This window comes from Acipenser ruthenus, chromosome 28 (assembly GCF_902713425.1).
Source record: "Acipenser ruthenus chromosome 28, fAciRut3.2 maternal haplotype, whole genome shotgun sequence".
NCBI lineage: Eukaryota > Metazoa > Chordata > Actinopteri > Acipenseriformes > Acipenseridae > Acipenser > Acipenser ruthenus.
In genome coordinates this window covers 9,478,495-9,500,330 of record NC_081216.1, presented here as the reverse complement: position 1 = coordinate 9,500,330, position 21,836 = coordinate 9,478,495, and the positions used below count along the sequence as shown (strand labels likewise).

Sequence of the window (21,836 nt, the reverse complement as noted above, 5' to 3'; positions counted from 1 at the left end):
TGACACCACTGGCTTGAAGTTTCAACATCCCTTCTGGCATCATAGACACTCAAACTGAGGTGTTGTACAAGTTAAGGACCCTGGATGCTGGTTCCGTGGGGGATGAGACTGGACTGGCATTCCTCAGTCTCAGGGCAGGGTCTGGGAGGGGGAGACTGATCCAATGCATGTTCTGAACTGAATCCTTCGGTATCCTTTTTTTAAATTTATTTTTAACTGAAATGTTCTGTGTGTTTCTTTTAATTCTACTACCGCGGTCAGAAATAAAACTTGAATGTGGAGAAATGCTGTTGGGTCGCTAGGATTGGCTTTAATGATGAATCTGTATCTGGGGGCAGTGCGGGGGGATCACACTGATGACTTGCTGCTGAACCAGCGCAAAGCCAGAGCCTCTGTCAACAGGGAACACAGCCTAACACTCTCATTCTTCTACATATTCCTGGAGAGTCCTCAACCTGAAAAAAGACAAAGTGTAACAACCATACAATTTTATTGCATAAAAAAAAAGAAAAACACCACATCTATTGAAAGCTAAGGATTGGCAGCTGCTTGTAAAAGCGCCCTGTTGAATTGAATTGCTGCTTGTTCGTCCCTCTCTGATTACAGGTGAGATCTCACCGATGTGCTCACCTGTGAGGGCACCTTGAGCAGACTGCGACTGTGATTCCAGCCAATATCGTTTCTATTACTTAAACTGGAAGGATCAAGACGGCTCCACTGAATGCAGTTTTTTCGTTTCTTTTCCGTTAATGCATCATAAACAGCAATGCATTATACATCCTTTACTGGTTCAACACAGTCTGATGATGCCATCATTCAGCACATGTAGGGCACCTCTTTAGATACAGAGAGGATTATGCCTGGTGGTATCTTTCTGTAAATAATATCAGACTAATCCCTGTGCCCTCTCTTTTTATTTCATACTCAGGAAAACATGACTAACTTTTAATCAAAAGAAAAAAGTTGCATTTCCCGCTTATAGATGCACGTTACACATTCAAAAAGGCAGTGACCATTAAAAAGGAATAAAGGAAATTCCGGAGAGGGTTACAGGTCCTCCCCGTGCTCCTGCTGCTCGCCGCTGTCTGACTGCTCACAGCTCTCAGCCTGTAGCTTTTGCATCTTGGTGATCAGCTCTGAAGGGAGAGAGGCAGAGTGTTCAGTGTTTCACCATGTCAAAGATCTGCATGTCAAACAGAGGTCAGCATGTTTATACAGTTGCGCTGAGGGAACACGGAGCCACTTTGTGGCTTGGAACTTAGTTTCAGGAGACTGCATGGCACACCAGGGGAGACTTGGCATTTTGATACAGCAAAGTTGCCTCAAACTAGGTCTCCTGGAACCAGGTTTCAAGCCACTGTTCCCGAGTACCTTTAGCGGGATTGAAGACGCCATTGGTCTGCTCGTTGCACACGTAGCATCGCTGGGATTTGTGGTAATGCTGCAGCGCACAGCTCTCACAGAAATAGTGCCGACACCTGCAGACAGGGAGGAGAGGAAATCAGGGGCTCTGAATAAACAGACCAGAGGAGAGGAGAGGAGAGGGGGGAACGTACTTGGTGATGACAGGGTTTTTGAAGGACTCCCTGCAGATGAAGCACTTGAAGGGCAGGTCCTCTTCATCGCTGCTCACCTCGTAGTTCTCATCGTCTGCTCAGGAGGGCAGAGAGGAGAGGAGACCCAGTTACAGCCAATGCCTTCAGCAGCGTTATACATTACTGGATTTAAAACTGGCACACGAGAATCTGGGTCAACTATCTGGAACATTACAGTACACCTTTGCTTCTAGAACCTGTGAAAATCTGTGATAGACGTCTGTATATATGCAGGAGTATCTTTAATACTTAATCTGGTAAAATCTGTATGTGATATGGTTCAGTTGAAGCTATAACGTATTTTTTTTTTTTCTTTCTGGTGACTGTTGATGGAAATTAGAAAGCTAGAGCGTCTACAGTGCATCAATGTAATTATAATTGTGTTTAGTGCATGACCAAATAAAATCATTTAATTTAATAAATAAACAGCAAACCAGGAATTACAACAATTAGCCCTTGAGGGCTGAGCCTCGCTGGCTCAATGTTTGCACACAAGCGCTCCTGCACAGCTCACCGTTGGCCCCGTAGCGGCCCTCGTCCAGCTCCCTCTCGATCTGCCAGCCATGCTTGTAGTCGGAGCGGTCGTGCAGGAACTTGCAGCTGTCTGCGGGACACAGGATAGAGTGAGCAAAGAACTGAAACACAGAACAGGAAAACACTGACGGGACAGAGTGAGAACGAAAGAATCATCATGAAGGAGCAATAAAGCTTTTCAGATAGGAGAAGTCTTTATTACTGTCTTCAAAAAACAAGGAAAGAGACCTCCGGTCCAGAAACATTTGTCGTTGAAGTTATTAACGTTTCTTTTAGTATTTCTACATTCAGCACACACTTGAGTGTTTAATAGTTCTGGATGAGGGAGGAATTAAGTGTGGGGGGGGGGGGTAGTTTTTAAGATGAGGGGGCTAGTTTTTGAGAGGAGGGGCATTAGTTTTACCTCCAAAGCCACAGAAGCCGGTCTCCTTGTAGTCCTTGCAGATGTCAGGCTGGTAGTCCCACCTCACTGTCGCCCTCAAGTGGTCAGGGGCTCGAATTGGACCTTTCCTATAGAAAAGAACTCACTTTATCAGAAGCCACAGAAAGAAACATCCATTCCCAGCAAAACCTGCCTCAGACTCCCGTTCTATCAGAGAGTGAGGCAGCATCGATCAGACTCCCGTTCTATCAGAGAGTGAGGCAGCATCGATCAGACTCCCGTTCTATCAGAGAGTGAGGCAGCATCGATCAGACTCCCGTTCTATCAGAGAGTGAGGCAGCATCGATCAGACTCCCGTTCTATCAGAGAGTGAGGCAGCATCGATCAGACCACCCTTATTTCAGTGAGGTAGCATCGGTCAGACCCATCGACGTGTCCTACCTGACCATCCCAGAGGAGGCATCCCCCATCGACGTGTCCTACCTGACCATCCCAGAGGAGGCGTCCCCCATCAACCCATCCCAGAGGAGGCGTCCCCCATCAACCCATCCCTACCTGACCATCCCAGAGGAGACAGTCCCCCATCGCCATGTCCAACCTGACCATCCCAGAGGAGGTGTTCCCCATCGCCATGTCCTACCTGACCATCCCAGAGGAGGCGTTCCCCATCGATGTGTCCTTGGGTTTGATAAACTTCTGGTAGTTATTGAGCCCACGGTAGATTTTATCATCGTCCTTCCCCGTTATCTCCTGTTGAAGATGAAAACAATATATACAAGGTGAGAAAGTGACATTTTTATTTTTAAAAGTACACTTCTTGCATGACTAATAAGACAATACTTCCAGGACTACTAGGAGCTATAACTGCCATTATCTTTATAAAATATGCAATAAGTTACTGGAATAACGCAAACTGCTGCTGCTTCCCATTATCAGGCTTGCTTGTTTTTTTTACCTATTCCCTTTGTGCGTCACAGTGCTTGAAACAGGCCAGTACATGTATGCAGTACCGTCACTTCTATATTCCACAGACTTGCGTAAAGTCACTTCTTCAAACAGAAATATGATGTAAAGTGCATGCAGAGATTTGTGAAAGCTGAAACCCCAACCGCCTCTCCAACCCCCAACCCCCTCTCCAACCCCAACCCCCTCTCCAACCCCCAACCCCCAACCCCCAACCCCCTCTCCAAACCCCAACCCCCTCTGCCTGCCTGCCTGCCTGCCATCTCAGCCGCCCTGCACACAGTCAGGGGTGGGAGTGTGGGCAGTGAGGGGTCAGTATTCTCCAGTACAGGCAGGTCTGTGAGGGCAGTGAGGGATCAGTATTCTCCAGTACAGAGGTCTGTGTGGGTCAGGGGTATGAGGCTCACCTCCTGCACTCTCTGGCTGCGCTCGAAGATGGCCTGCGCGTCCTTGTCCTTCTCCGTGTCCAGCTGGTACACGGCCGTGGCGCCCATGTCCTCGGGACCCTCCGCTTTCTACAGAGAGAGGGGGAGCGGCACCCACAGCCATTACACACTCAACAGCACTGCATGCAGAAATACTCACAGAAACGCAGTGCGTTCCATGACAAACGCATCGACTCCACTTATTAACTGTTCTACAAGATTACACTTTAAAGCACATCCAAATTCTACACAGCTTGATTCACAGCATCTAACATTCTCCATTCTTACACAGGGTTCATATATATATATATATATATATATATATTACAAAAACAACAGTGAATAAACCGTCCCTCTCCCAGCTCAGGTGTTAAAGCACTGCTCGGACATGCACACAGACCCTGCCGTTGTTTCAGGAGGTACGTACAGCAGATCTGGTGGATTTGTACTCGATGGTGATTTTATTCGACTTCTCTTGTTCTCCGCCGCTGTCGCTGGAAGACACCTTCTCCTTTTCCACCTTCTTCGTCTGAAGAGCACAGAAGTGAACATCTCATTAAAGCAATACCACAGCATACCATACCCCATACAGTGAACATCTTATTAACGCAATACCACAGCATAGCATACCCCACACCGTGAACATCTCATTAATGCAATACCACAGCATAGCATACCCACACAGTGAACATCTCATTAATGCAATACCACACCATACACCACACCGTGAACATCTCATTAATGCAATACCACACCATACACCACACCGTGAACATCACATTAATGCAATACCACAGCATAACATACCCCACACCGTGAACATCTCATTAATGCAATACCACACCATACACCACACCGTGAACATCTCATTAATGCAATACCACAGCATAACATACCCCACACAGTGAACATCTCATTAATGCAATACCACAGCATAACATACCCCACACAGTGAACATCTCATTAATGCAATACCACACCATACACCACACAGTGAACATCTCATTAATGCAATACCACACCATACACCACACCGTGAACATCTCATTAATGCAATACCACACCATACCCCACACCGTGAACATCACATTAATACAATACCACAGCATACCATACCCCACACAGTGAACATCTCATTAATGCAATACCACAGCATACCATACCCCACACCATGAACATCTCATTAATGCAATACCACACCATACCCCACACCGTGAACATCTCATTAATGCAATACCACAGCATAGCATACCCACACCGTGAACATCTCATTAATGCAATACCACACCATACCCCACACAGTGAACATCTCAATGCAATACCACAGCATAGCATACCCCACACAGTGAACATCTCATTAATGCAATACCACACCATACACCACACCGTGAACATCTCATTAATGCAATACCACAGTTTAGCATACCCACACCGTGAACATCTCATTAATGCAATACCACAGCTTAGCATACCCACACAGTGAACATCTCATTAATGCAATACCACACCATACCCCACACAGTGAACATCTCAATGCAATACCACAGCATAGCATACCCCACACAGTGAACATCTCATTAATGCAATACCACACCATACACCACACCGTGAACATCTCATTAATGCAATACCACAGCATAGCATACCCACACCGTGAACATCTCATTAATGCAATACCACACCATACCCCACACAGTGAACATCTCAATGCAATACCACAGCATAGCATACCCCACACAGTGAACATCTCATTAATGCAATACCACACCATACACCACACCGTGAACATCTCATTAATGCAATACCACAGTTTAGCATACCCACACCGTGAACATCTCATTAATGCAATACCACAGCTTAGCATACCCACACCGTGAACATCTCATTAATGCAATACCACACCATACACCACACCGTGAACATCTCATTAATGCAATACCACAGCATACCATACCCCACACCGTGAACATCTCATTAATGCAATACCACAGCTTAGCATACCCACACCGTGAACATCTCATTAATGCAATACCACACCATACACCACACCGTGAACATCTCATTAATGCAATACCACAGCATACCATACCCCACACAGTGAACATCTCATTAATGCAATACCACACCATACACCACACCGTGAACATCTCATTAATGCAATACCACACCATACACCACACCGTGAACATCACATTAATACAATACCACAGCATAACATACCCCACACAGTGAACATCTCATTAATGCAATACCACACCATACACCACACCGTGAACATCTCATTAATGCAATACCACAGCATACCATACCCCACACCGTGAACATCTCATTAATGCAATACCACAGCATACCATACCCCACACAGTGAACATCTCATTAATGCAATACCACACCATACACCACACCGTGAACATCTCATTAATGCAATACCACAGCATAACATACCCCACACAGTGAACATCTCATTAATGCAATACCACAGCATAGCATACCCACACCGTGAACATCTCATTAATGCAATACCACACCATACCCCACACAGTGAACATCTCAATGCAATACCACAGCATAGCATACCCCACACAGTGAACATCTCATTAATGCAATACCACACCATACACCACACCGTGAACATCTCATTAATGCAATACCACAGTTTAGCATACCCACACCGTGAACATCTCATTAATGCAATACCACACCATACACCACACAGTCAACATCTCAATGCAATACCACAGCATACCATACCCCACACAGTGAACATCTCATTAATGCAATACCACACCATACACCACACCGTGAACATCTCATTAATGCAATACCACAGCATACCCCACACAGTGAACATCTCATTAATGCAATACCACACCATACACCACACCGTGAACATCTCATTAATGCAATACCACAGCTTAGCATACCCACACCGTGAACATCTCATTAATGCAATACCACACCATACACCACACCGTGAACATCTCATTAATGCAATACCACACCATACCCCACACAGTGAACATCTCAATGCAATACCACAGCATACCATACCCCACACAGTGAACATCTCATTAATGCAATACCACACCATACACCACACCGTGAACATCTCATTAATGCAATACCACAGCATACCATACCCCACACCATGAACATCTCATTAATGCAATACCACAGCTTAGCATACCCACACAGTGAACATCTCATTAATGCAATACCACACCATACACCACACCGTGAACATCTCATTAATGCAATACCACAGCTTAGCATACCCACACAGTGAACATCTCATTAATGCAATACCACAGCTTAGCATACCCACACAGTGAACATCTCATTAATGCAATACCACAGCATACACCACACCGTGAACATCTCATTAATGCAATACCACAGCTTAGCATACCCACACAGTGAACATCTCATTAATGCAATACCACACCATACACCACACCGTGAACATCACATTAATGCAATACCACAGCTTAGCATACCCACACAGTGAACATCTCATTAATGCAATACCACAGCATAGCATACCCACACAGTGAACATCTCATTAATGCAATACCACAGCTTAGCATACCCACACAGTGAACATCTCATTAATGCAATACCACACCATACACCACACCGTGAACATCTCATTAATGCAATACCACAGCATAGCATACCCACACAGTGAACATCTCATTAATGCAATACCACAGCTTAGCATACCCACACAGTGAACATCTCATTAATGCAATACCACACCATACACCACACCGTGAACATCACATTAATACAAAACCACACCATACACCACACAGTGAACATCTCATTAATGCAATACCACACCATACACCACACCGTGAACATCTCATTAATGCAATACCACACCATACACCACACCGTGAACATCACATTAATGCAATACCACACCATACCCCACACAGTGAACATCTCATTAATGCAATACCACAGCATACCATACCCCACACAGTGAACATCTCATTAATGCAATACCACACCATACACCACACCGTGAACATCTCATTAATGCAATACCACACCATACCCCACACAGTGAACATCTCATTAATGCAATACCACAGCATAGCATACCCACACCGTGAACATCTCATTAATGCAATACCACACCATACCCCACACAGTGAACATCTCAATGCAATACCACAGCATAGCATACCCCACACAGTGAACATCTCATTAATGCAATACCACACCATACACCACACCGTGAACATCTCATTAATGCAATACCACAGTTTAGCATACCCACACCGTGAACATCTCATTAATGCAATACCACACCATACACCACACAGTCAACATCTCAATGCAATACCACAGCATACCATACCCCACACAGTGAACATCTCATTAATGCAATACCACACCATACACCACACCGTGAACATCTCATTAATGCAATACCACAGCATACCATACCCCACACCGTGAACATCTCATTAATGCAATACCACAGCTTAGCATACCCACACCGTGAACATCTCATTAATGCAATACCACACCATACACCACACCGTGAACATCTCATTAATGCAATACCACACCATACCCCACACAGTGAACATCTCAATGCAATACCACAGCATACCATACCCCACACAGTGAACATCTCATTAATGCAATACCACACCATACACCACACCGTGAACATCTCATTAATGCAATACCACACCATACCCCACACCATGAACATCTCATTAATGCAATACCACAGCTTAGCATACCCACACAGTGAACATCTCATTAATGCAATACCACACCATACACCACACCGTGAACATCTCATTAATGCAATACCACAGCTTAGCATACCCACACAGTGAACATCTCATTAATGCAATACCACAGCTTAGCATACCCACACAGTGAACATCTCATTAATGCAATACCACAGCATACACCACACCGTGAACATCTCATTAATGCAATACCTCAGCTTAGCATACCCACACAGTGAACATCTCATTAATGCAATACCACACCATACACCACACCGTGAACATCACATTAATGCAATACCACAGCTTAGCATACCCACACAGTGAACATCTCATTAATGCAATACCACAGCATAGCATACCCACACAGTGAACATCTCATTAATGCAATACCACAGCTTAGCATACCCACACAGTGAACATCTCATTAATGCAATACCACACCGTACACCACACCGTGAACATCTCATTAATGCAATACCACAGCATAGCATACCCACACAGTGAACATCTCATTAATGCAATACCACAGCTTAGCATACCCACACAGTGAACATCTCATTAATGCAATACCACACCATACACCACACCGTGAACATCACATTAATACAAAACCACACCATACACCACACAGTGAACATCTCATTAATGCAATACCACACCATACACCACACCGTGAACATCTCATTAATGCAATACCACACCATACACCACACCGTGAACATCTCATTAATGCAATACCACACCATACACCACACCGTGAACATCACATTAATGCAATACCACACCATACACCACACCGTGAACATCTCATTAATGCAATACCACAGCATAGCATACCCCACACCGTGAACATCTCATTAATGCAATACCACACCATACACCACACCGTGAACATCTCATTAATGCAATACCACACCATACACCACACCGTGAACATCACATTAATGCAATACCACACCATACCCCACACAGTGAACATCTCATTAATGCAATACCACAGCATACCATACCCCACACAGTGAACATCTCATTAATGCAATACCACACCATACACCACACCGTGAACATCTCATTAATGCAATACCACAGCTTAGCATACCCCACACAGTGAACATCACATTAATGCAATACCACACCATACACCACACCGTGAACATCTCATTAATGCAATACCACAGCATAGCATACCCACACAGTGAACATCTCATTAATGCAATACCACACCATACACCACACAGTGAACATCTCAATGCAATACCACAATTTAGCATACCCACACAGTGAACATCTCATTAATGCAATACCACAGCATACACCACACCGTGAACATCTCATTAATGCAATACCACACCATACACCACACCGTGAACATCACATTAATACAATACCACAGCATACCATACCCCACACAGTGAACATCACATTAGTGCAATACCACAGCACACCATAGCATACCCCACACCGTACCAGTGTCATTTATATAGCATCCTTCATGTGCAAGCATCCCAGGGCACTTTACAAAAGCACATAGCAAGCCAAAAGAGCTCCAAACTGCTCATTAGTGAAAGGCCAGATCAAAGAGATGTGTTTTAAGCTTAGATTTAAAACACTGCCAGACGCAGCACTGCAGACACAATGTGGAAGTGAAGGACCTGGAGCACAGAGCCCTCACTCTCTAGGATTGTAATGGAGTTCTTGTACCAAAGCAAACAAGAGGCCTTATTGGCAGATCTCAAAGTACCAGCCGGCTTAAAAGTAACTCACACAGACAGGCAGAGCCGTGACTAGCCTTGGAAGAGAGGAGCAGCGTTTTGAAATACATGACAAGGCAATACACAAATACAAACACATAACTATGGATTTAGTTTAGTGAGGGAGCCATGCAAGGAGTGACTCTGCTGTGTATATGTCTAGCAGCGTTTCCCAAGCCTTGAACCACTACCAATAAGCCTGTGGGACTCCCTCCCAGCACACTGAACCAGCGTAGTGTTATTGTGAGGTACACGTTAAAGCATGATACGCATCACACTGCCTAAACAACTTCCGCTAACAAAGCAGGGAAGCACCCATTCAAATCCGCTACGCTGTTTTCGTCTTTTACTTTATCATATTTTCCAATCTTTTACATTGGTTTTAATGTAATTCATCAGATTTTTCCACCATTAAGAAAAAGGTATGTGAATATGTATCATATGCAAAACATTGGCTCTTGGAAATGTGTTTACTTGTGCAGCTTTTCATTTGGTCTTGTTCATCGTGAATTGTTTTTCTTTTAAGAGAAATTGGTTGTGTTTCCAGTTTAAGTTTACAAAACTTAAACTCAAGGGTACAGCAGCCGTGTCCCCCACCTGGGATTGAACCCCCGACCCTCCGGTCAAGAGTCCAGAGCCCTAACCACTCCTCCACACTGCTGCCCAATTGATTGCACCTGTACCAAAATCTGACAGTTTACCACTTTTTGACATTGCACAGGTCAAGTTTTGGTACGCCCTGCACCCTTCTCTTACCCTCTGGATCATGGGATTAGCCGGCCCAGCCTTCCTCTCCTTCCGCTTCACGGCATTCTTCTCCTCGTCGCTGTCTGTGTGAAAGGGCATCGAGTCTCTTCAGTATAGCATCGCTTGGTATATCATCAGTACATCCATTTCACTGAAGTGATCAACTAATGTTATCATTGCTATGACAAGCTGCTGTATAATCTTGAAAATATAAACGCGGCTTTTTAAAACAGCAAAGCTAACCGGAATACCGCGACATCAATTACACCAGACTGGGTCCCGGCGGGTCGATCTAGTCCACTCGTGGATTAAGCAGATTTAGTCCACTTGATTGGACTAAAGTTAATACACCTGCTAATCCAGATTGCAGCGTGACACAGGTTAATCATCACAGGTTGACCATCTGCTAAATAAGACTAAACAAGATCACGTGTATGTGCATGTGCAGCGGTTTCGGCAGCTTCAATGCAAGTATGACCTACCAGTTTGAAATGTGCACGTGACATTTATTTTGATGTCATGTCTTTTTCGTGCACATTTCAAACTGGCAGATCATGCTTGAAGCTGCCCACACTGCTGCATAGGCACAGAAAAGTTTAATTGCGTGATAATGGACCATTTGTTGTTTACAGTTAAAGCATATTAACTGAAATTACATCGTGTTAAACTGAAAGTACACCTGAAAGGTATAGGATTAAAAAGTTATTTTAAATGTAAGTCCTATATATCTGTAAAATGTATGCAGTAAATGCTTTGAACGAGCAAGCGTAGTGAGTTAGTCTTATCACAGTACGAAGTGCATTCTCTCTCTCTCTCTCTCTCTCTCTCTCTCTCTCTCTCTCTCTCTCTCTCTCTGTCTCAATTCAATTCAATTCAAAGTGCTTTATTGGCATGACTTATTTTCCACAGTGTTGCCAAAGCAAATACATACATATTATGAACAGATGCATATATATACAAACAAGGAACAATGGTAACAAAATAATATAATATTTTGTTACCATTGTTCCTCTCTCTCTCTCTCTCTCAATTCAATTCAATTCAATTCAAATTGGCTTTATTGGCATGACAATAAAAATAATTGTGTTGCCAAAGCACATACATGGCATAACCAACTCAAATATACAGACAAAGAATTTTTCTTAATACTAACAGTATCCCTCCTCCTTCTATATTAATACAGTAAACAGAATCCCTCCCTTCCCCTCTATATCAAACAGTACCCCCTTCCCCCCTCTATATTAAACAGAATCCCCCCTCCCTCAATTATACAATACCCCCTCCCTCTTTCTATATTAAACAGAATCCCTCCCTCCCTCCCTCTCTCTTTTCCCTCTCTAGTGTGACGTGTTCACGGTCTGTCCCTCAGGCTATGACAGGTCTCCACGTATTGACCAGCCAGTCTGGCTGTGTGTTTGTCTTCCCCCAGCAGGATTGACAGCTTCTGGGTATCACACATTTTTGGGAATTCTGGGACTAAATCACAGAATTTGGGGAAGAAAATGTCCCTTATGTTTTTATATTTTTCACAGTGTGTCAGGAAGTGAATCTCTGTCTCGACCTCTCCTGTCTCACAGTGACCACAGTGCCTGTTCTCTCTCTCTCTCGCCGAAGCTACACTCCACACACCGGCCCCTGCTCGAGTCAGTAAACTCACCCGCGTCGCTGTCGCTTGCTTTCCGTTTACGAGCTGTGAATTTTTTGTTCGTTTTTTTAAAAAGAAAAGTGCAGGTGGATTTGGACTCTTCGTTTTCAGCCATTTTTTTTTTAAATAACAAACAACGAACTATAAAACAAGTCCAGTCACAGATTCGTACGCTTCGTACGTGTAATTATAAAACAGCGACATCTAGCGTCAAAAAAGACTTGGGTCCTCCCAGAGTTAATATATTAATCAATATTTATATATATATATTCAGTGGTTAGATTGGGATTTTAAAAAAGGTGGAACGGTCGTTGCCCGTGTAAGGTTGTTGATTGGGAGGGGGATGAACGCAGCTCCGTACTAAACTAGTTAAATGCCAATTGCAACGAACTTGGCGGCTGAAGTTAGTCCCCAGCTGCGTACTAAAAAAGGTCTCAATTGCAACTAACCCAAAAATACCTGCTGCTGCCCTCTAGAGGATACTAAATACGGGATTAATTTAGTCTAACTCTTGCTATGGACTAAGAATTTTAGTATCGTACTAAGTGGAATAGTGGAAGACATGTGAAAGTCCCAGAATGTACTGGCAGTTTATTTTTGCTGAAATAATAATGTGTGCATATAATATACACATATATATGTCGTGGTATAGTAAGCAAACTTGTTAAATTTGCAGACGACACAAAAATAGGAGGAGTGGCAAACACAGTTGCAGCAGCAAAGGTCATTCAAAATGATCTAGACAGCATTCAGAACTGGGCAGACACATGGCAAATGACATTTAATAGAGAAAAGTGTAAAGTACTGCATTCAGGCAATACAAATGTGCATTATAAATATTATATGGGAGATACTGAAATTGAAGAAGGAATCTATGAAAACGACCTAGGAGTTTATTTTGACTCAGAAATGTGTTCATCTAGACAATGTGGGGAAGCTATAAAAAGGCCAACCAGATGCTCGGATATATTGTGAGAAGTGTTGAATTTAAATCAAGGGAAGTAATGTTAAAACTTTACAATGCATTAGTAAGACCCCACCTAGAATATTGTGTTCAGTTCTGGTCACCTCGTTACAAAAAGGATATTGCTGCTCTAGAAAGAGTGCAAAGAAGAGCAACCAGAATTATCCCGGGTTTAAAAGGCATGTCGTATGCAGACAGGCTAAAAGAATTGAATCTGTTCAGTCCTGAACAAAGAAGACTACACCTAAAAGGTATAGACAATGTCGACCCAGGGGACTTTTTTGACCTGAAAAAAGAAACAAGGACCAGGCGTCACAAATAGAGATTAGATAAAGGGGCATTCAGAACAGAAAATAGGAGGCACTTTTTTACACAGAGAATTGTGAGGGTCTGGAACCAACTCCCCAGTAATGTTGTTGAAGCTGACACCCTGGGATCCTTCAAGAAGCTGCTTGATGAGATTCTGGGATCAATAAGCTACTAACAACCAAACAAGCAAGATGGGCTGAATGGCCTCCTCTCGTTTGTAAACTTTCTTATGTTCTTATGTCACTATATTTGAAGCATCTCCTGTCTGTATGGATATTGTAATAGTAAAATAAAATTACATTACGACTACAATACTGTTAACTACCAATAATGAAGGAAGGTGTCGGTAGCATTACAGTCATGCATGTAGAGCCTGTAGTATGCGATAGTAGGTTTCACATTTGAGAAACTTTTTTTTTTTTGGGGGGGGGGGAGCAGCAAGTCTTTTCATTCCCTTTAATTTGAGGGGACTCGACACTGGTGGTTCTTAGGGGTGAGCAGGGATATTGAGGAGTAGGGACACAGTGGGTAGAATGGGAGTTAAGTGTTATTTTACGTAGTTGGACCTGGGGGCACATTAAAAAATAAAATAAACAGTGCTCTTCTCAGGGTGTTTTTAGAAATGATTATCTATGATATTTCTTCGGAATACCACCCCTTCCCTGTTTTGTCCTTGTTGTGGTCCAATGAGAACGGTGTCGAAACAGCCTGTGTGTGTTGACCACGGTTATCCTTTACTCCCTTTAAAACAGTCTGGGCCCCACCGCACGAGCTGCAACTGTCTTTCAGTGGCGTGGCGTGACAAAATGGACTGGGGTAGCAGAGTCGTCGCAACCCCACTTTTTTTAAGTGGCAGCTACCTATAAGCCACAGATACCTTTCATAATTTGAATTCTGAAAGTGCTGAGTATATCCTTTCCCTTCCTGTGTCAGCTCAGGGATCTGTGGTGTATATCTCCCTTTTTTAACAATCGCCAATTTTTCAGAGAAAGTTCTCCTTGAAAAAGGATTCGTAACCAAATCGACTATGATGTCTCTGTTTTCTCACATTTTTTTTTAATTTTAGTGTAAAATAAAATTCGAAATAATTAGATGTTGTAAAGGTATTTGTATTTATCAATGTATATTTAAAAGCAATATCATGCGAAATCCAGCTATCCTCCTAACTGCAGTGCTAACCAAGGAATATTCATGTTTTGGGGTTGCTCACTAATGATGGTCAGCTGTCAGAGCTTTGACTTTCCCATTGGTTGCTAAAGCAGGGACTTCAAGTGAGGCAGAGAATACCCTGGGAGATTTATGGCCCGCCTCTTCTCACTCCTGATTGGTCGCCTGTCTAAAAAAAAGGCCATTCTTCGACTTGCCTATTGGTTAAACTCACTCAAGACCTTCAACTCAAATGGAGAATACCCTCAACTGTTTTTTTTCTAGTGTTTGGTCGTTGTTTTAGACTTATGTGGGGGAAATGCAGATCTCTTATTGGCTGATCACATCCCCTTCAAGAAACCCCTAGACTCTTGGATAAAGGCATCAGACAAATGAACAAATAATAATTAGAGTAGTATGTTTCATAGTATAAGCAAGAACGCTGTACGCAAGTGAGTGGGGCAATGTAATGTCATTTGACTGACGGTTTACTTGGCACTGTCTGGTCAGCAGAGAATACCTTGCAGGTCCTGACGGCACGCCACTGGTCTGTATTATGTATAAAGCTAATGTTGTAATCAAAAACAGAATTCAAAATTAAACCAGCTTTGCTAGTTTATTTCATGGCATTGCACTTGGTTGAGTATCTTATGGGCTGTCCATGTCCCCTGATATGGAGTATTTTACCATGCATATATATCTTAAATAAAAAAAACAATTATTACGTGCACACATATAAATATATGTTAGAGACTAATTAATATCTATGTATAAATGTCGGCCTATTTGTAACATTATAAAAATGATTATTAGCCAGGGGGACCGAGAGGGCAGGGAGGACGGGGACATTTCCCCGGGGCCCAACGCCTCGAAGGGGGGCCAACGCCTCGAAGGGGGGCCCTGATGAAGGGGGGACTTTTTTTTTAATATATATAAAATATTTTAAAACAACTAGCCCTGCACATGACCCTTTGCGTTCCCACCACCACATTAAAAAGAAAAAATCCAGTACTGCACACGGAGCCGATGTGCTTCTGTGGAGTAATGATTGTGTATCCAGGCACTGTCAAACACTTCCTTTCACACAATGATTTGAACTTTCGCATTTCATATTTTACTACACCAAAAAGCTGAAAAAAAGGCATAGCAATTTTATGTATTTTTATAAAGACTTTTAAAAACTTTAAACTATCCCTAAAGTTGCACATTATATACCACAGTATGAACTATTCTATTATTAAGATCTATAATTTGCTCAAAACAACACGGCTGTAAAGTTAGCTTGACGTTCGATATTTGTTTGATATTCGACTCACGCTAACCCGACATGAATGAAAATGGCTGTATCTCGCCAACCACAGAAGCTAGAGTGCTCAAACCAACTTTAATTTAAAGGAGACCAGTTGAGAATTGTTTCAGTCTCTGTTTTACATGTGAACCCTAAGAATAATTTGTGAAAAGCAATGACATACCGCATATATGCACCCCAGTTTGGCATCAATGAAAAGTGATTTATCTCCCCAACCACAGCAGCTAGCATTTTCAAACCAACTTTAATTTAAAGACGACCAGTTGTGAATTGTTTCACAGCTTCTGTTTTACATGTGAATCCTAAATCTGAGCTGCAGGGGCGTATCTCCCTCTATTTGGGGGTCTCAAGGTTTCCTGAAAGGTGAGTTCTCTAAAACAATCCATCAGGACTTGGAATGGCTGGGTTTCAGAACTCCGCTCAGTTAAATATATTAGTGAAATGATCACGAGTTGAGCAGGGTTAGAAATTCAAACTAGCTCTGCTGCTGCTGCACCCAGCCCTGGGGTTCAGAATCCCTCTCAATGAAGTCTATTATTATTATTATAATAATAATATTGAAATGATCAGGAGCCGGGAGTTTTGACAAAAAAAGTGCTTCTCTTATAACTGCATAAACAGCTCCTGTTAGTTTGATGAGAAACAGGGTTCTGAACCCCAAAACTGGGTGCAGCAGCAGCACCAGGGCTAGTGTGAGCACAAAATGAACACTGTTGTTTTTGAGATGAATTCTCTCTCAAACAAATAATGGATGCCAAGAATGAAATGATTTATTTTATTTTTTATTTGTATTACATTATATTTTTTTGTAAATAATATGCGCAAAAGTAACTATGGATTTCACTGCAGTTTTCTTTCAGTGGGAGATTGTATATAATAAAGAAAGGCGAGTACAGCAAAAGGGTTTAAGCTCCAGCCCTCCAATTAAGATTTCTACAATTAAAAAATACACATAATAAAACTTTCCACCAGCAAAACATCCTCAAGAAGCTAAATTAAAACTGCAGTCCTCACATTGTGTTTCTTCACCCCCCTCCCCCTCCCCCTCCCCCTCGTTTGTTGTTTTTAGAGTTCATTCCGCCGTGGAGCCAGCGAGTCCCCTCTCCCCCCGTCTCCAGCCCTCGTTCTCGGTGCTCAGCTCTGTGTTGAGCGCCCTAAGTCTCTCCAGCTCCCCCTCCAGCTCTCTCACCCTGGGGCTCTCTGCTGCGGGGCTGTCGCCACTCTTGCTCAGCCGGAGCCTCAGCCGGTTGTTCTCGTCCTCCAGGCGGGAGAGGCACTTCTCCAGCTCCAGGTACTCCCGCACCAGCTCCTGTTTGCTCTTGCTCTGCAGGCTCTCGGCGTGGTATTTCTCGTAGGTTTCGGAGAAGTCTCTCTGCAGGAACTCTCCGCCTCCGTCCCCGGCTCTGCCCATGCCGTCACTGCCCCCGCTGCCATCCTCTTCCTCCTCTGGCTCCACGGACTCCTCCTCACTGGCCGTGTCCTCGGAGCGGCTGACCCCAGCCGGCCTCCGCGCCCCCAGCTCGGTCTTGAGGTCGGGCTCTTCCCGGTCGTGCTCCTCCATCAGGAACTGCGTGGTGTTGTAGGGGGCGACCGGCAGGCCCTTGGCGAACATCTCCTCCCGCACCCGGGAGGCCCGCGCCGTCTCACGCTCGTCCAGCTCCTTCTTCTCCTCCCAGGACAGCTTGAAATACGGCTTCCAGCGACGCTTCTTCTTGGAGGGCCGCCGCCGGTGCCTCTTCCTGCCCTCTGTGTGGGGCCCCATGCTCGGGCTCTCCCCCTCGCTGGGGCTCTCCCCAGGGTCAGGCCCCTCCTCCCCCTCTCTGGGGGGCAGGCAGGCGCCGCTCACGGGACTCAGGGCGTCCGCCATCGCGAACTGTGAAGGAAAGAGAGAACGACTGCAAAACAAGCAACAAACAAACAAACAACCTAGAAAACACACCTCTCGGGAGAGCAGTAAATACCACATCACACTCACACACACCCGCACACACACCCGCACACAGACACACACACAGACACCCGCACACACACCCGCACACAGACACACACACACCTGCACACACAGATACACACACAAACACGCACACAGACACAGACACGCACAGACATATCACATACACACACATGCACAACACACTTTACACCACAGAGGGACTCCAATATTAGTCACAGTTAGACAATTGCTCCTGCTGGCACAGGATCAATGCGACCAGCACATCCTGCATCATTTCCACTGTTGGGAGATTTCATCCAGAACACTGACCTGTGCTGGAAAGCAGTAGCTGGACTGTGACCTCTGTGACCTCGCTGCTCCAGCAGTAGCTGGACTGTGACCTCGCTGCTCCAGCAGTGGCTGGACTGTGACCTCGCTGCTCCAGCAGTGGCTGGACTGTGACCTCGCTGCTCCAGCAGTGGCTGGACTGTGACCTCGCTGCTCCAGCAGTGGCTGGACTGTGACCTCGCTGCTCCAGCAGTGGCTGGACTGTGACCTCGCTGCTCCAGCAGTGGCTGGACTGTGACCTCGCTGCTCCAGCAGTGGCTGGACTGTGACCTCGCTGCTCCAGATTCCTGATCCCTGTTCAAAGGAAGAAAGAAAATGAGTTCCCCTCAATACCCAGCTCAGATCTAAATAAGCCATACATTCCATCAAGATCAGTTTCTCCCCATAACCCCTGAAGGAACGGAGCGCCTGTTCAAACGGTTTCTTCTTCAAATCCATTTGAGAGCGACTCGAGCCTCACGAGGAGGCAACTGACCATTCAGATAACCACATCCACCCGGTCAGTCCATTTTAAACCCTGTTTCGTGCCCCTCATTGCAAAAACAACAAGGTTAGCTTTGTCTTTGTGGGACATGTATCCCTTGTACCTTAAAGGGTTATCAACACTAGTATGGAAAACTTACAGATTCTATGAATTTGTTGCTCTATCCACGGACAGCAAACTTTGGCAAAATAGGGTTTTTTTTGTTTTGTTTTGTTTTTTTTATAATTATTTTGTATTTATAATGCCATGAGAAATATCTTACAATACAATCATAAATTAGTGGTGTTTTTATATAGATATATATTGTATTACTTGTATTGTAACACTTGAAATGTATTTGCTTACGACTGTAAGTCGCCCTGGATAAGGGCGTCTGCAAGAAATAAATAATAATAATAATAATAATAATAATACACATTATTCAAGTATGCAAACAGATCAATTCAACCGCAATGCTGTATCTTAAGTTTTTTAAATGATTCCGTTGCAAAACAGATAGATATGACGTCACAACGACGTAAATGAGTCAGTACTCCACTCCTTTGTTACAGGAACGCCGTATAGATCAACATCAACATATACTGTAGCTAAAATCAACATTTTACGATACGTTCTGAACAGATGTACCATTCTAAAGTGTACCAAGTTCTACAAAGACGTTTCAAAGCATGACATGTAACATAACAAAAGCGAACTGTAAAACACATGCATATAGTACAGTACTGCCACTAACCCACCTCCGATCAGATCCAGACTCCGACTGATCATTGAGATGCTTGCTGCCCAGCAGCACTTGAATCAGCCACGTTTCCAGCCCTTACACGTGCGTGTCCACAATGGCACATGGGAGTTGTAGTCTTGCAGCAAAATCAAGCTCAGTCCGCTTTGGTGAGTGGGTAGGCAGAGGACTACAACTCCCAGAGTTCCCAAACACTACATTCTTCCGCGTCTTGGTTGCACGGCGCTCGACTTGACCCCACTCTCACAGATCTGCTGTGTTGTGTGTGAACATAGTCGGGTTGTGAAATCCCTTTACGTATTAAAATAATAATTTCAACCAAGCCTCTATTATAATTAAAACATGATATACAAATAATAATTTTTTTTTAATTAACACAACGTGATGACCCTGTTTAAGTGGATTAACTGTGATAAGACACAGCGGGGTTGCACGGTTTGTTTGGGTGCAGAACACAGCGCAGCGGCGTGTGATTTTCAATAAAGAGTGGCGCTGGCGTGGGTGGAAGGTTTTGTCGGAACTGTGGGCGTTTCTGTGCGTTCCCTGCTTTTTTGACCCACCTCCACCTGCAATTTATAAACAGTAGAATGCGCGCATCCCGCAGCGTTGCGTCTCTCTGGCGTGTTTGAGTTGGTCTAAGTGTCCCTGAATATCAAAAATGTCTTCAGACCGTCTGAAACTCGCTGTCAGTCTGTTTTAACCCGAGTCTTATCCCGAGCGTTGTTTCCATTATAAAATGAAACTCTTTTCTGCTGTTTTGCTACAGGTGGAATGCATGCAATTTAATTAGGGTTACCATGTGGCTCCAGATTAACCGGACGCTATGATACAGAACGGGATTTCAAACTTGCCCCTAAATTGAAATAAATGAAGGTGTAAATGAACCATCCTTAGCTACAATTAAGAATGGTGCTTAAATACACGCATGCGCGTCAAATAATTGTATTAAACTAAGAATGAATTGTAGCCAGTCGCTATTTTTTTCTGTTTGTTAAAATTCAATCGGCCATATTATTCTGCAAATACAATCGCATCGTCATCTCGTTGCTCTATCATTAGATTAGCTATTCATTCATTGAGATCTGATCAGAAGCAGCTGCTCAGTGTGACTTGTTTTGCTGCGCCCAAGCAATTCCACCACAGCAGGATTAATCTCAGCAAAGGTGGAGCTCATTTATACGTGAATTACTTTCAATTTAGGGGGAATTTTGAAATCGCGGTCTGTCTCAAAGCGTCCGGTTAATCTGGAGCCATATGGTAACCCTAATTTACATAAAATTGGCGGAATAACTATTCAGTATTTAAATGAGAAACCTCTATGTTAATGACGCCAATGACCGTTTTTACGTCATTTCAGGATTTCAATCAACGGACAAGTGGGATTGAAAGGTGGAGAAAAACAAAACACGTGCGGACTTTCAGGAGGTAGAGAGAAGAGAAGATAAGTTTAATAGAAAACAATAGTCTGTGAGGATGAGATACATTCAAAACAAAAGTGAGGAGTAGTGGTTAGGGCTCTGGGTTCAATCCCAGGTGGGGGACACTGCTGCTGTACCCTTGAGCAAGGTACTTTACCTAGAATGCTCCAGTAAAAACCCAACTGTATAAATGGGGAATTGTATGTAAAAAATAATGTAATTGTAAAAATAATGTGATCTCTTGTAACAATTGTAAGTCGCCCTGGATAAGGGCATCTACTAATAAATAAATGATAATAATTTTATAAATGTATGTTCTGTTAATAATAATAATAATAATAATAATAATAATAATAATAATAATAATAATATTCACCCTGTTTC

The 21,836-nt window shown here is 43.6% G+C and overlaps 2 protein-coding genes across 2 annotated transcripts; both read right to left on the bottom strand.

Annotated features, from left to right (window-relative positions):
* Nucleotides 1-473: 473 nt before the first annotated feature.
* Nucleotides 474-12,996, bottom strand: LOC117434646 (E3 ubiquitin-protein ligase RNF113A-like). Its single transcript, XM_034057241.3, has 10 exons — nucleotides 12,815-12,996; nucleotides 11,167-11,240; nucleotides 4,327-4,428; nucleotides 3,882-3,989; nucleotides 3,152-3,261; nucleotides 2,533-2,639; nucleotides 2,110-2,199; nucleotides 1,557-1,650; nucleotides 1,372-1,478; nucleotides 474-1,136 (listed from the first exon to the last, which is right to left on the bottom strand). The coding sequence occupies exons 1-10, from the start codon at nucleotides 12,915-12,917 to the stop codon at nucleotides 1,048-1,050; spliced, it is 984 nt and encodes a 327-aa protein (XP_033913132.2). The 5' UTR covers nucleotides 12,918-12,996; the 3' UTR covers nucleotides 474-1,047.
* A 4,300-nt stretch (nucleotides 12,997-17,296) lies between these two features.
* LOC117435145 (protein HEXIM1-like) lies at nucleotides 17,297-20,369 on the bottom strand. Its single transcript, XM_059003235.1, has 3 exons — nucleotides 20,033-20,369; nucleotides 18,794-19,105; nucleotides 17,297-18,403 (listed from the first exon to the last, which is right to left on the bottom strand). Exon 3 carries the CDS (start codon nucleotides 18,395-18,397, stop codon nucleotides 17,603-17,605), a length of 795 nt encoding a protein of 264 aa, XP_058859218.1. The 5' UTR covers nucleotides 18,398-18,403; nucleotides 18,794-19,105; nucleotides 20,033-20,369; the 3' UTR covers nucleotides 17,297-17,602.
* Nucleotides 20,370-21,836: the final 1,467 nt, after the last annotated feature.

Coding starts and splice junctions, on each gene's coding strand:
- LOC117434646 (XM_034057241.3), bottom strand. CDS start 12,917: ATGGCTGAAAACGAAGAGTCCAAATCCACCTGCACTTTTCTTTTTAAA. Junction 3,990..4,326: donor ACAAATCCACCAGATCTGCT/GTACGTACCTCC, acceptor CTCTCTCTGTAG/AAAGCGGAGGGTCCCGAGGA. Junction 1,137..1,371: donor CGTCTTCAATCCCGCTAAAG/GTACTCGGGAAC, acceptor CTCTCCCTTCAG/AGCTGATCACCAAGATGCAA.
- LOC117435145 (XM_059003235.1), bottom strand. CDS start 18,397: ATGGCGGACGCCCTGAGTCCCGTGAGCGGCGCCTGCCTGCCCCCCAGA.